This window comes from Brienomyrus brachyistius, unplaced genomic scaffold (assembly GCF_023856365.1).
Source record: "Brienomyrus brachyistius isolate T26 unplaced genomic scaffold, BBRACH_0.4 scaffold277, whole genome shotgun sequence".
NCBI classification, from domain to species: domain Eukaryota; kingdom Metazoa; phylum Chordata; class Actinopteri; order Osteoglossiformes; family Mormyridae; genus Brienomyrus; species Brienomyrus brachyistius.
Genome location: NW_026042552.1, coordinates 27,500 through 41,035, shown reverse-complemented (window position 1 = coordinate 41,035; position 13,536 = coordinate 27,500). Strand labels below are relative to the sequence as shown.

The 13,536-nt window shown below is 42.7% G+C and overlaps 1 protein-coding gene across 4 annotated transcripts; it reads right to left on the bottom strand.

Moving 5' to 3' along the window:
- Window positions 1-119: 119 nt before the first annotated feature.
- Window positions 120-13,454, bottom strand: LOC125728396 (monocarboxylate transporter 12-B-like). Of its 4 annotated transcripts, none has more exons than XM_049005398.1 (9): window positions 13,161-13,454; window positions 10,931-12,817; window positions 10,619-10,840; window positions 8,706-8,921; window positions 6,124-6,227; window positions 4,064-4,207; window positions 3,413-3,977; window positions 2,632-2,891; window positions 120-1,541 (listed from the first exon to the last, which is right to left on the bottom strand). In XM_049005398.1, the coding sequence occupies exons 4-9, from the start codon at window positions 8,813-8,815 to the stop codon at window positions 1,366-1,368; spliced, it is 1,359 nt and encodes a 452-aa protein (XP_048861355.1). In that variant the 5' UTR covers window positions 8,816-8,921; window positions 10,619-10,840; window positions 10,931-12,817; window positions 13,161-13,454; the 3' UTR covers window positions 120-1,365. The 4 variants fall into 4 exon arrangements, with proteins under 4 accessions (XP_048861355.1, XP_048861356.1, XP_048861353.1 ...); XM_049005399.1 differs by having other exon boundaries at window positions 11,191-12,817; XM_049005396.1 differs by having other exon boundaries at window positions 10,619-12,817.
- Between the last annotated feature and the right edge of the window lie 82 nt (window positions 13,455-13,536).

Genomic DNA, 13,536 nt, shown 5'->3' with positions numbered 1-13,536 from the left:
TTCCGACAGCTCACCTTGTATGGTCTGTGTGACAGATACATTGTATGTCCATCTCCAGTGCTTGTGATTTACTGTCCTGGCAGCTTCGGAGAGAAGACAGAGGGGCGGCAGTCAGGAAATTGGGGGGGCACGGGGTTTAATCAAAGGGTAGATATACACAGGCAAACACGCACTGACTTTACAATGACCCGACTGGGGAAACAAACTTAAAAGCAGGCTTAAATACATTGAACTAATGAGAACAACAGGAAACACCTGGTGAACGAAGGGGCGTGGCACACGGAAGGAGCGGACGATGGGGGCAGGACAAAAATGGTAATGCTGTCACCAAAAAAAAATCCAAATTTATTATTCACCGATTACAATAATGGCATTTTTTCTGTGCGTACATGCCAAGTCAATTTTCCATAGCACATTTTTAAACTTGTGTATTTGGTAACTTACCAGACTAAATCTTATATTGGCCCAGGGCACAAATCTACGAGAAGAGGTGACCTTTGGTGCCAGATAAATGCAAAAATGTCATGGAAAAGGGAAACAGATGGTTGTGTCGAGTGGGGACGACACGTCACACTCCTACTGATTTCACCCCTCCCGGCAACTAGCATACTGTTACGTACATTATCTTTGCTGCTATCCTGATTGCACACAAAGCATCAGTCTCAAAATATCATCTCTCAATCTGACTATTATAGTATTTTTATTTATTTATATAGTATCATTATACTAAAGTATTTTTTTCAGCACATGGACAAAAAAACATAAAATGGACAACAGTGTGTTTTATTAGATTTGACTTCTATTTACAGTAGCCACAATTTTTAGTGCAACTGCAAACACCTGTAAGCAAGAAAATATTACTATTAAACCATTTTTGTTTAAAAAAAAAAGCCATATATTAAATACAGATTAGCACTATTTGTCCACAAACCTCTACAAAATAGACATATACCTCGTAATTCATTTTGCTACTATATGCTGGTATATGTTCCATAAAATTACTCAAATGCTGCCATCTGCTGGATCACTTTGACCTAGACGAATGGGTGAGTAACCTGTCATGGACAGATGCACAGATACCCTAATGAATTTCTCCCAAATAGAAAGCCAGTTTGAATATTGTTCTCGAGATAACGTGAGGGAATGTGACAAAGAAAGTAATCCAAATGACAGAAAGGCCGGAAAGGCAGAATCTTTGAGGCCACGCACAAAAGCAGGCCAAAAAAACACATTAGGAGAGGTCCGCAATGTCTTTCGTATTTTTATTGTACATATACAGTAGGCTTTTGGTGTTGCACAAAGACTGCAATGTAGAACAACCAGGGAGAGGAGTGAGCTTCGGTTCCACCTTGGGAGTCCGAACAATCAATGGCTGTTGACCAAGCTGTGCAGCTTGGGGTTGGTGTGGACACTGTGCTTCCGCCGTCCCCGGCAACTGTGAACCATGGCGGCTACGCCGAGCAGCAGGGAGCTGCAGATGAGAGCGAAGCCGCTGAGGAAGAAGGTGGCCGTGTAAGAGCCGGTGCGGTCGACGAGCCAACCTGCCATGAAAGCAGAAGCTATCAGCGCTGGGCACGTGCTGTACAGCAGCAGGCCTGTCTTACAGAACGCACATTCATGAAGTGAGGATGGGAGACTTAGAAAAATACATAGTACAGCTGCATGATATCACATCGCGATTACACGGAATTTCACTTACGCCCACAATTTGATAAGCAGATTATTTGTGCGCCTAAAATATTAAAGAGAGGTGTATCATGACACCCAAAAATTAGTAATCTGTATTTGGCGTGCCTTTTTCTTTAGTAAACGCAAAAACTGCACAACAGCAAAAAGTACCGCCACACCACAAACATCTTTACTTTTAAAAGATGTCGTGGCTGCTGAACTGTCCGTTTCTTCACCGTTTCTTCAGTACTTATTGCTTCTGTGATTTACCAAAACAGTAGCATGTGGCGTGCTCTGCTAGCATAATTTAATAAACATAAAGATACCCTGAATTCATGTAGATTACTAGCTTTTCGGTGTCACAATGTGCATCTCATTAATATCTTAGGTGTACATTAATCTGATTACCAAATTGTGGGTGTAAATAAACATGACAAATCTGAACAAATGTCACACCCATTACCTATAGCCCTGGTGAATATTGTGCATGTGCCGTAGAATTGCGATTAAATTGCATATCGTGCCCTAATACACAGCAATGTGCAAAAATCTTTGGTAGCCAAAGGAAAACGTTACAAAGTATTTATCTGAACATATGCGAATTAGCACTGCCAATAAAGATTAAAGAGGATTTCATCTGTTCTCCAAAACGTTACTGATATCCCAAACCTCTCCTCAGGGGCACCACAAGCAATCCATACATTTGTTAAATTTCACTACCTAGCTCACTTAATTAAATTAATAAAATTAGATAAATGACTAATTATTGATTATCCAATTAAGGTGAGAGGTTTTGAAATGTCTAAGCTGACACACTTTGTACCTACAGAAAGATCATTTAAGCATCATTTTCTTTGACTGCCTGAGACTTTAGCCCAGGGTTGTATTTTTAGAACTGGTCCATGGCTAAGAGGCAATGCCACATGTCTTCACCGGTGAGTGTGAAGGGCCGTTGGAACATACCTCCGATGGGCGGGCTGACCAGGTATGGCACGGCGTGGAGGAAGTACACGACTCCCAAGGCAGAGGAGAGGTGGGCCGTGCCCACGGCATCCGACGTCACCACTGGAATGAGGGCCACATAAGCCCCATCGAAGTAACCGTAGAGCACCGCAAACGGCACTAGCAGCTGGAAGCTCCGCAACAGAGGAGCAAAGAGGCAACATAAGCCCTCCAAGCCGACGGCTAGCATGTAGCACACACTGCGGTGCTTCCTCAGGCACCTGAGTGGAGGGCGGGGACACACGTTACCCAATTAGCTAGCTGGATTTCATTAGGTATCAGACTGTCAGAAAAAAGTTGCAATTTGTTCCTCTGAGGGTACAATTACTTATCACTAGGGCTGTACCCTCAAAGGTCTGCTAATTGTACCCTTAGCTGTAGGTAAATGTACCTTTAAAGGTGCAGAAATGGACTCTGAGGAGCATTTTTGTACCATTGGGGAACAGCAATGTTGTTTGTACCATTGGGGAACAGTAATGTTGTTTGTACCTTGGGGAACAAAAGCGTACTACAGCTGTAACGTTTTTCTGACAGTGCATGTGCAAGTTTGAATTACAACCTTTGTAAGATAACAAGCCTGCTGAACTGTTGAGCTTTAACTACTGGTTTCTGAGCAAATATACACTTAATTCCAATTTTCTATGATTATTTCTAAGATTTTCTTTGACTACACAGTCCTGCATGTATTCCCCACAAATGGTTCCAGAATTACACAAGGCTGCACCAGCTCTGGCCCCGGTACCTTCTGTCAGTAAGCCAGCCGAAGGTGACATTGCCCACAATGTCGATGACCCCCAGGATGGACATCAGGAGGGCAGCCTGCTGGTGGCCGACACCTACATCCAGAGCATAAGGCACCAGATAGACGAAGGGCAGGCTACAGCCACTGGCGAGGAGGAGGAAAGATGTGGCCAGGACCACAAAGCTGGGCATGAGCAGGAATCGGTATTCCTGCATGGGCCGGAAGCAGCAACGATGGTGCTCCTGGTCATCGCAGCATCTCGCAGTCACCGCCCTGTCCCTTGCCTCGGACTCCGCCACCACGGACCCGTTCTCGACCCCCGCCGCGGAGGTGAGAGGTCTCAGCAAGGCCCCGCAGACGCACAGGTTGGAGACAAACCCCCCGGCGATCAGGAGCGCCCCACGCCAAGAGAAGTGCTCTATCAGGAGCTGTACTGCTGGGGCCAGGATGAAAGTCCCGATCCCACTGCCGGACATGGCGATCCCGTATGCCAACGCCTTCCTTTCGTGGAAATAGACGCCAACCATAGCGATGGCTGGCGTGTAACAGAGGGCAAACCCAACACCTGCAGACAGAAACCTTTGCACATTAACGGCAACCTCAAGTGGTCATATCGGGGAACTCAAAGAAAGCAGGGGTAGTGTGTACTACCTGTGAGGATGCCAAGGGAGAGGTAAAGGTACTCGAGGCTGGTGGCAAAGGAGCTCATGACCAGCCCGGTGGAAGCCAAGAAGCCTCCCAGGATCACCGTGATGCGGAAGGACAGCCGGTTCCCAATGAAGCTGCCAAGCGGAGCTGCCAGGACAGTAAATCACAAGCACTGGAGATGGACATACAATGTATCTGTCACACGGACCATACAAGGTGAGCTGTCGGAACCATGATCATAAAAGCACAGTTTACATGGACATTTACAATTATATTAAAGACACAGCTATGCAATTAAAGTATGTCATATTACATATTTATGATATATTGTAACAGGAAATCTTATTCAAAATTTTGTAAAACATAACAGTACTTTTAATGCACTTATAATAACTTTTGAACTAATGGCTAAAAACATATATGACATACATGACAACATAATTATGAGATGTAACTGAAATGGTAAAACTAATTATCTATCCCCTCTCTTAAGAAAGTCGTAAATCTGCATTCTGTCCAGGGTGTCGTCTGTCCTGTGTCCCGTCCATGTCCCCTGGGACATAAGATGTTATGGAAGAACGATACAAAATGTCATAAGCTGTACTTTTTGGTGTCATGTATAATTAAATACCCATTAAATATTATTTGGACTTATTATATGTTATATATAACTTTGCATCTTTCAGCAAAATGCGTCTTACGTAATTTGGTACTGTAGTACATTCTTACATCTCACCCCTGAAACCATTTACTGGTTTCTCTAGTCTGACATTTTTTTGTGGCCTCGGCACTTCAGAGTTACATAGTAAACAGTTTAAAGATCCACTTTCTTTACCTATGGGCTACAATTTAAACAGAACATATGGCATGTGTTGTGCAGTGAACATTATACTTATTTGCAGAAAGAATTCTGTCAATACAGGCAGATTAGTGACATTTTTGGACAGAAGGTTAATGCATCATCCAGGATGTAAAATATCAATAGGATTCTGGTAGATGAAGTAAAGTCCACAACATTCTGCTCAATCTATAGTCAGTCCCAGCCTGAAGAGGCCGTCTTGTGACTTTCAGCTTTATGGATACCATGAAGGCTAGAACTGTGTTCTTCAGGATAAATCTATTCGTAAACCAACACCAGGTCCACAAACAGGAGTTCTGAAAACTGCCACACAAACAGGGTTGACAGAAACGCAATGAAAAGCAGAGTTTGAGCGCTTGATAGCATTTCCCCGCACTGCTTTAAACAGGGCGCAAAACTCACACATGACACAGGGATGTCGCAAAGGCCGCTAATCACCTAACTTGGGGTCCTGGGAAATCTACAGCAAGCTATACAAGATTCAGAGCCTATGCAACATTAACCCCATAGGGAGTTACTGTCAAGACAACACTCACAGGGAGACACCCATTTTGGTACAAGGCAAGGGAAGCCTGGGACAGAAAAGCCAATAGACTTTCATTCACTAATTATTAACATTAATAGTATTATTATAACACAATTATTAATCATTAACAGTAAGTCCTGGATTGTGTGATAGGCCCATGCAAATATGCAGGAATAATACGGCAGATTAAATTCAACAAAGCTAACCCGCTTACCCAACATGCCACCCCAGAACATTTAGGAGACATACATGATAAATTTAGGCAGGACAGGAAAGTCCAGGCTCAGACCAAGATTTTGTTTCAACCAACCAGTTGAGCATAAAGAGTCACAGTCACAGAGGACTCAAGTGATTGGTTGAAACAAAACCTTAGTTAGGATTTGTACTTTCTGAACCTGAACTTTCCACTTATGAATTTCAATAGATACAACTGATACTATTTATGTGTAAACAGTCCTTATATTGCAGACTCCATGACTACATACAACTACGTGGAGTGGAATACCTACATGTTTTGATATCAGCCACAAAACCATTGGGTTCCCAACTGGCTTCCCCTGATCTTACATTTCAGAGTACATGGAGATCACAGTTAATTTATGTTCGGCTTATGTGAGAGATACATGGAAGGGGTAATAAAATCGCAGATTTGATGAGGCAAGCCTAAGGAACTCTTACCACAAAGCATAGTGGTGCAGTCCACCAGCGAATGAATCCATGCAGTGCCGGCATAGTCATGCCCAAAGTGCATCTGAAACTCCACAAAAAAGATGGAGATACATCTAAAGAAACAGAAAGACACAAGTTTGTTCATGCTCTCTGCGGCTCGGAGCGTGATTCAACCCAAATGATAAAGAAAACGAATGAATGCACTTCAGTGATATGCAGAAACCGTGCAGCCATGGTGCCCAATCCTGGACTGCATTACTGCATCTGACATGATTCAGTATCACATGGTGATATCACAGGTTTGGGATCAGCGAGGGATTACACCAATCCGACCGGAACATCATCATTCAAGAGCAATACAGTAGGGAGGCCTATGTTATGTATTACCAGGGGCCAGTGTGCGTGGGGGGGCTTGAACCTTGAAAAGAATGGGCCAGCATCTGTACAAACACACAGCGATCTCCATGAGGGGCGACCGAGGTCACGCGGCCCGGTTCGCAAGTCAAACCCTCAAATCTCTTTGGTTACAAATCCCTGACCGGAAAGCAAACAGCAGGGATGGGCGTGGGCCGCTGGAGAAGTTATCTGTGAACCTCCCGCCAAGCAAACGCAACCGGCATTCTCCAGGCCAGGGCCTCTGCAACGTAATCGCCCAAGGCCTCGTGCTCAAGAAGACAGGGCGTGCTTCAGTGCTTCTGCAGGATAATGGGGACTCAAGGAACCGATCTTTTCAGAGCATCAGCCAGATGATCGAGGAATGCAACCGGACACCGAGGGCTTCGCCTAGGGCTTGTGGTTTAATACGGAGGGTAAGTTTTACAAACCTAATACAAATATAATGACACCTAAAGCAGACATACATTGGCAAGGGTGTATAATGTGTAAACCACAAAACAGCCAAACCTACTTGCATTATTAGGTCATTTAAATATGGAAAAAATAGAAGGCACGGATTTACACATACCTCTATGACGGTGTGAAACATAAGCTGGTAACTATACTATATGAATCATTACTTATTATTAATCACGGATTATTATATGGGCTGGCCCCCCATCCTGGGTTGTTCCCTGCCTCGTGCCCATTGCTTCTGGGATAGGCTCCGGACCCCCCGCGACCCAGTAGGATAAGTGGTTTGGAAAATGGATGGATGGATGGATGTATAATGAATATAAATATAAAAGTTAATTATTCTGTAAATGTTTAAAATATTAAATGAGATTTTTGCCTACCCCATCTCGCTCTCCATGTTACACAGATGCATACAGGTGAAAAATAGGCTGGCAGTGAGGAGCGACCCCCTGCAGTGGTGTCCATGGAGCTGGGGGCTAAGGGCCTTGCTCAAGGGCCCGCAGACATGACTGTTCTGCTGAGGGCAGCTTCAAACCAGCAACCTTCCAATCATCGGCAGAGAGGCTAAGCCTGTTGAGCTACATGCTCCCCACCATTCCCAATAAGAGAGTTATTAAAATAAAATATTACACGTTAATATACATATAATTATATAACTAAATGATAATAATATATCCATCCATCCATCTTCCGAACTGCTTATCCTACTGGGTCGCGGGGGGTCTGGAGCCTATCCCGGAAGCAATGGGCACGAGGTAGGGAACAACCCAGGATGGGGGGCAGGCCCATCGCAGGGTGATAATAATATATAATGTACATAATTTATAATAATCAATAATAAAGAAATGATGAGCTTGCAGATAAGGAAATGCTGATCGAGCCAGTTCAGCAAGGACATTACAGGGAGGAATGTAAAACCAGTCTGGAAGGGATAACAGTGTCGTCAGCGAACACTCCCCTCCCCCCCAACTCCCTAAGACCACATGCAGTATTCAGGAAGTTACTCACAACAGTAATCGATTAAAGACAGACGTGGAAAGTTCAGGTCCAGAAAGTACAAATCCAGACCAAGTTTTTGTTACAACCAACCAGTTGAGCATAAAGAGTCACAGTCACAGAATCCTCAACTGGTTGGTTGTAACAAAAACTTGGTCTGGATTTGTACTTTCTGGACCTGAACTTTCCACCTCAGTGTTTTGTGAGTAACTTCCCCAATACTAACCACAATACCTAGCCTGGCAATGATCAAGGATTCCGTGACTCGTTTGCATTTTTCACATCACATTTTGATGAATATTGCAGTTTACCCAGAGGAAAGAGAGAAAGGCGGCGTTACTGGTATTCAAGAGGAACACCCAGTGAGGTTTAACTCTTTACCGGTTTAACCTGAACCGCAAGGTGATCAGGCCAATGCGAACTTGTCGAACTCGTCGATTTGTTAATTGGAGCCTCACTTCCACTACATACTACAAAATTCTTAAAGAAGATTATGAGCAAGACATTATAAAAACACAGGACATTTACTGAATACATGCGTTACAGCAGATTTTCCAAAAAACTTTTTTTTTTTTTTATCCAGTTTCATCGAGGCGCTAATGTATTAGCTTTTTCCTAAGAATAAGGCAAAATAAGCTAAATATTGCTAAATGGGGTGTTGAGCCAGCTAAACAGGACCAAAGAGCAGGTCATTTTCCTTTGCTGTTCCCAACACTCCAGCACTGGCTGCCATTCCGGTTTACCTGGTGACGGCCCGGGTGCAGACGGTGACGACGAAACAGCCAGCCACGATCATCCAGCCCCAACCTCCGTCGGGGGGGGCAGCTCCAGCCCCCCTACCCCCCTGAGCCATGGGGGCCTGTGTACACGCCTCTCTAATCTCTCCCCAGCCTTGGGTTTCAATTTCACTCAGTAGGACGCCCCTCACTGCAGACTGTCAGACATGGAAAAACCTTCCTCTGTGTCAGGACAAGAGCAGAGGGGTGATCACTTAAGGTTAAGATCGAGATTAAGGTAAGTTCTATTCACACTCAGGGGAAGTTCATGGGCATACAAAAGGAAGTAGGTACACTATATGGAGAAAAGTATTGAGACACCAGGCCATTTCACACACAGATAATTTTATGACATTCCATTCTAAATTAATAGACATCAAGCTATAACAGTTGCCACTCTTCTGGGAAGACTTTCCACAAGATTATGGAGTGTGTCTGTGGGAATTTTTGCCCATTCGTCCAGTAGACGAATTTGTGAAGTCAGGCACTGATGTTGGACATGAAGGCCTGGCTTGCAATCTGCATTCTAGTTCATCACAAAGGTGTGTGATGGGGTTGAGGTCAGGGCTCTGTACAGGCCAGTCAGGTTCTTCCACACCAAACTCATCCAACCATGTCTTTATGGACCTTGTTTTGTGCACTGGGGCACAGTCATGCTGGATCAGAAAAGGACCTTCCTCAAGCTGGGCCCACAAAGTTGGAATTGCCCAAAATATCTTAGTATCCTGAAGCATTAAGAATTCCCTTCACTGGAACTAAGGGGTCCAGCCCACCCCCTGAAAAACACCCCCACACCATTATCCCTCCCCTACCAAACTTTACAGTTGGCACAATGCAGTCAGGCAGGTAAAGTTCTGCTCACATCTGCCAAACCCAGACCCATCCATCAGACTGCCAGACAGAGAAACATGATTCCTCCCTCCACAGATCATGTTTTCACTGCTACAGTGTCCAGTGGTGGCGTGCTTTACACCACTGCATGGGCCTTGGAAGCCCATTTCATGAAGCCCCCACCCCATGAAGCCCCCGGTGCACGGTTTTCATGCTGGTGTTAATGCCAGAGGAAGTTTGGAACCCTGCAGTTATTGAGTCAACAGAGCGTTGGCCACTTTTACATAATATGCAGCTCAGCACTCAGTGACCCTGCTCTGTTACTGTATGTGGTCTGTCACTTCATGGCTGAGTTTCTGTTGTTCCCAAACGCTTCCACTTTGCAGTAATACCACTTACAGCTGACTGTGGAATATCTAGCACAGAAGGAATTTCACTGACTGACTTAATGCAAAGGTGGCATCCTATGACAGCACCACACATGAGTTCACTGAGCTCTTCAGAATGACCTAATCTTTCACAAATATTTGTAACCCTGACTGCATGGCGAGGTGCTTGATTTTATACACCTATGGCAGTGGATCTGAATGAAACACCTGAATTCAGTGATTAAGAGGCGTGTCCCAATACTTTTGTCCATACAGCGTAGATCATTGATGAACATATTGTGCGAAACAGAGAGTACACAGTGCAAAAAAGTAAACCTGGTACAAGCTATTTAAAAAGTACACAGTATACGTTCTGAAAAACAGAATGCTGGAATATTAGGGAAATAAATATTTGAAGATAAGAATAATAATAGATTAGCAAGTCCAATTAATTCCAGTCATGTTCAATTCATCATTATACAGCATCTTTCTCAACACAATCATACAAAGTTTAAAGCGCACACACACACACACACACACACAAATATGCAAACATACATACACACACAAACACGATAATTTATGTCTAAAATGAGCAAATTGTTCAGTAGAGTTACTATTTAAATAAAGTATCATATTTTCTCTACATCATAAACAGAGCTCTTACAATGGCAGACTTACCTGAAATAACTTAGTAGGGGATGAAATGTAATGTTAGAGGTTTGGGGTGGAGATCGTTTCTAAGAGGAGTGTCCAGGGACCTCAGGTGTTACACTTTAACTCCTTTGCTTGACCTCTGGGACCCCATCGAAAAACAGACGCACGTGTGTGTCTCTCCATTCAAGCCTTACTTTTGGGAAAGTGTATGAAAAATCCAGCAGGTCCCAATCACATACAAATGCTCTGTCATCATAACAAAACAACAAAGAAAAAAAATGTAAATACAGATATTTTAGTTGCATTAAAATAAATTGTTAACATCGAATACTCAACTGTCTACATCATTTTTTTTTTTTTACTTCAAAGGCATAAAACATAATTTAGAAAAGGTCAGAGGATGCCTTTGTTGGTGTTCAGATTAGTCCGCTCTTGGCTCCACCTTTCCTCTCCTCCACCTGAAATGACGAAAGAGGGCCAGTTGCTCCCCTCTTGGTGTCACAACGCAAAGGAAGCGGAAGGACCAGTTCAACCACTAGGGCTTTTTTTCTCGTTCCCTCCCCAGTGCCCTGTTTCCCACAATGCCCTTCCCCCACCTTTCTCCCGGCCCGGCCTTTGACTGGAAATGAACCCCTATCGCGTGTGTGCTTTTTCTTTTCTGTCGAACCACTTGTCTTGCGCTGACCAGTCAAATACGGTAAAGGTTTCCGCGACCCGTACATGCTTATGGTGCGCCCAACACAGCTATTTTGTTTAAGTTTCGACGATTAGCGCCATCTTTCATTTCAATGCAATATTAACACTGTTACGAAAGTGCCACCACACTGAATGCACATGGCTTAATTTTCAGAGACCTCCCGTATATAGAAAAGGGAGAGTTTTGCCTGCAGTTCAATGCATTCGGTTTCCTAATACTACTGCTGTCCATCCGGTTGGGAAATGCAACAGGACGCGGCAATTCCTCAGATCCAGCTGCTGCACCGTCGGCCACCACATGCCTGGAGCAGTAAGGCCACTTCTGCATTGTTTCACGGCAGGAAAGCTGAGCCGGGAATCGCCGGAGTCCGTCTTTGATGCGTCTTCGGTAAACACAGCGTTACGTAATCCGGCCGTATGATAAACACTGGGAGTCCAACAAAAACATCACCGGCTACGAATGACCGTTTTCCAGCTATTCATATTTGGTAAAAAAAAAAAAAATAGATATTTCATTTATAAGCAGAGTTCGCTTTTTTCATGGAAGCATCAAAGATACCGCACTTTAAAACGTTTACAGAATCAGGTGTTCACATTTAGTTTAGGAACTTTTTTTGCTGAAATAAGTAATAGTATGATAATAATGCATGGAAAATGTATGGCGACCACGAAATGATTAGTGTTTAAAAAATAAGACTTGCAATATAAAACAGTATAATAGCTAGTGATATAAAACAATAGTACTTAAATGCACTTATTTCATTCGGAACTGATGACTACCTGAATGCGTGAAGAAAAAAAAACTTGGTTGATGTTATAACAGTTAAACACCACCCACTGCAACTATTTATTCCAGAGGCTATATATTGCCACAGTATGATTTATACTGAAGAATTCAACTTTATTTAAAGTGTCATTTATTTCCGGACTAAATGAGATAGTTAACAGTACTTCGAGTTCGCTAAACTGTAATACTTTTTCTCCCATGTGTTGTGTTTTATTCTATGCAAAAAATTAAACTTTCATCCAAATACGTCGTCAGTCTTTACACTACACAGCTAGTCTGCATTGCAAGCGTTTTGAAATTAATGAATTAAAGAGTTAAATGTGCACGCTGCTCGTTCACGTTAGACCATGTTAGTTCTAAACAATTTATTAAGTAATAGTTACTAAAAGCTGTCTTAAAAAGGCCAGACACACCAAATGCACACGTGTACGTGGATATTTCTGATGTGGGTTTTCCTCTTATGCTACATGTATTACCAACATGCACACGAAGCTCGTCCTGTAAAAATCGCTGAGTCAAAGTGTTTTAAATGTGCATGTTTCAGTTTTTACACGAGTTTCGTCACAACTTATCCATCGTTCTTTGCACCCCTCCTCCCAAAACAAACTGCAGTCAACAAGTCACACAAGAAAGCAAAATGAAAAAAACATTTCATTAATCTAAATATTTAGTGAAAATAATGGTAGAAATGTATGTTATAATGTTATAATTTGGATTGTTATTCGACGTGCAGTGTTGTTCTGAAAGTAAAAAAAAAAAAACATCTGTTAAGAATTGTCTTTTTATTTATTTTTTTGTTCCCTAACCAAACGCTAAGTACAGGTTGGTCTACCTAATAAACATTAAGATATTTATACTAAACTATAAGTGGTAAATATTACTAAGTGTCGTTTTGCATTATTTAATTGTCTAAAATGGAGAAGTATTAAATTATTTGAATGGTGATTTTACTATTTTCTTGCAAATCAGTAATTATTTTAAAGCTACACTGATGAAAGTACATGAAGAAAATGCAAATTACAATTTAATTGTAAATCAATTTGATTATAAATCAAGACATTTAAAAAAACCGGCGAAACTTACTTTTTGCGGAGTAGCAGGCTTTTGCCTCCCTTCGATCGACATTTGAATTCCGTATTCTTACATTAGGATCATACATATATATATATATATATAAAACATTTATCTGTCTCAGCAGAAGTCCATTATCTTCAGCCCAACATGTAAAACAAAGTACAGAGGTCCCAGGGGGAGCCTCATGCACGGTTGTATATCACCCCTCCCAATTTTAAGACGTCGAAAGCGACGAGGAAGCTGGTTCTGTGGTGTAACAGAAGTTGCCTCCAATGCCGACTACGTTAGTTTTCGAGTCGCCTATCAGCGATTTTCAGTGTGTTTATACCGATTTGTGTGTGTCTGTGTCAAACGCATAGGCCTGTTTAGATTTGTGTTCAGTACA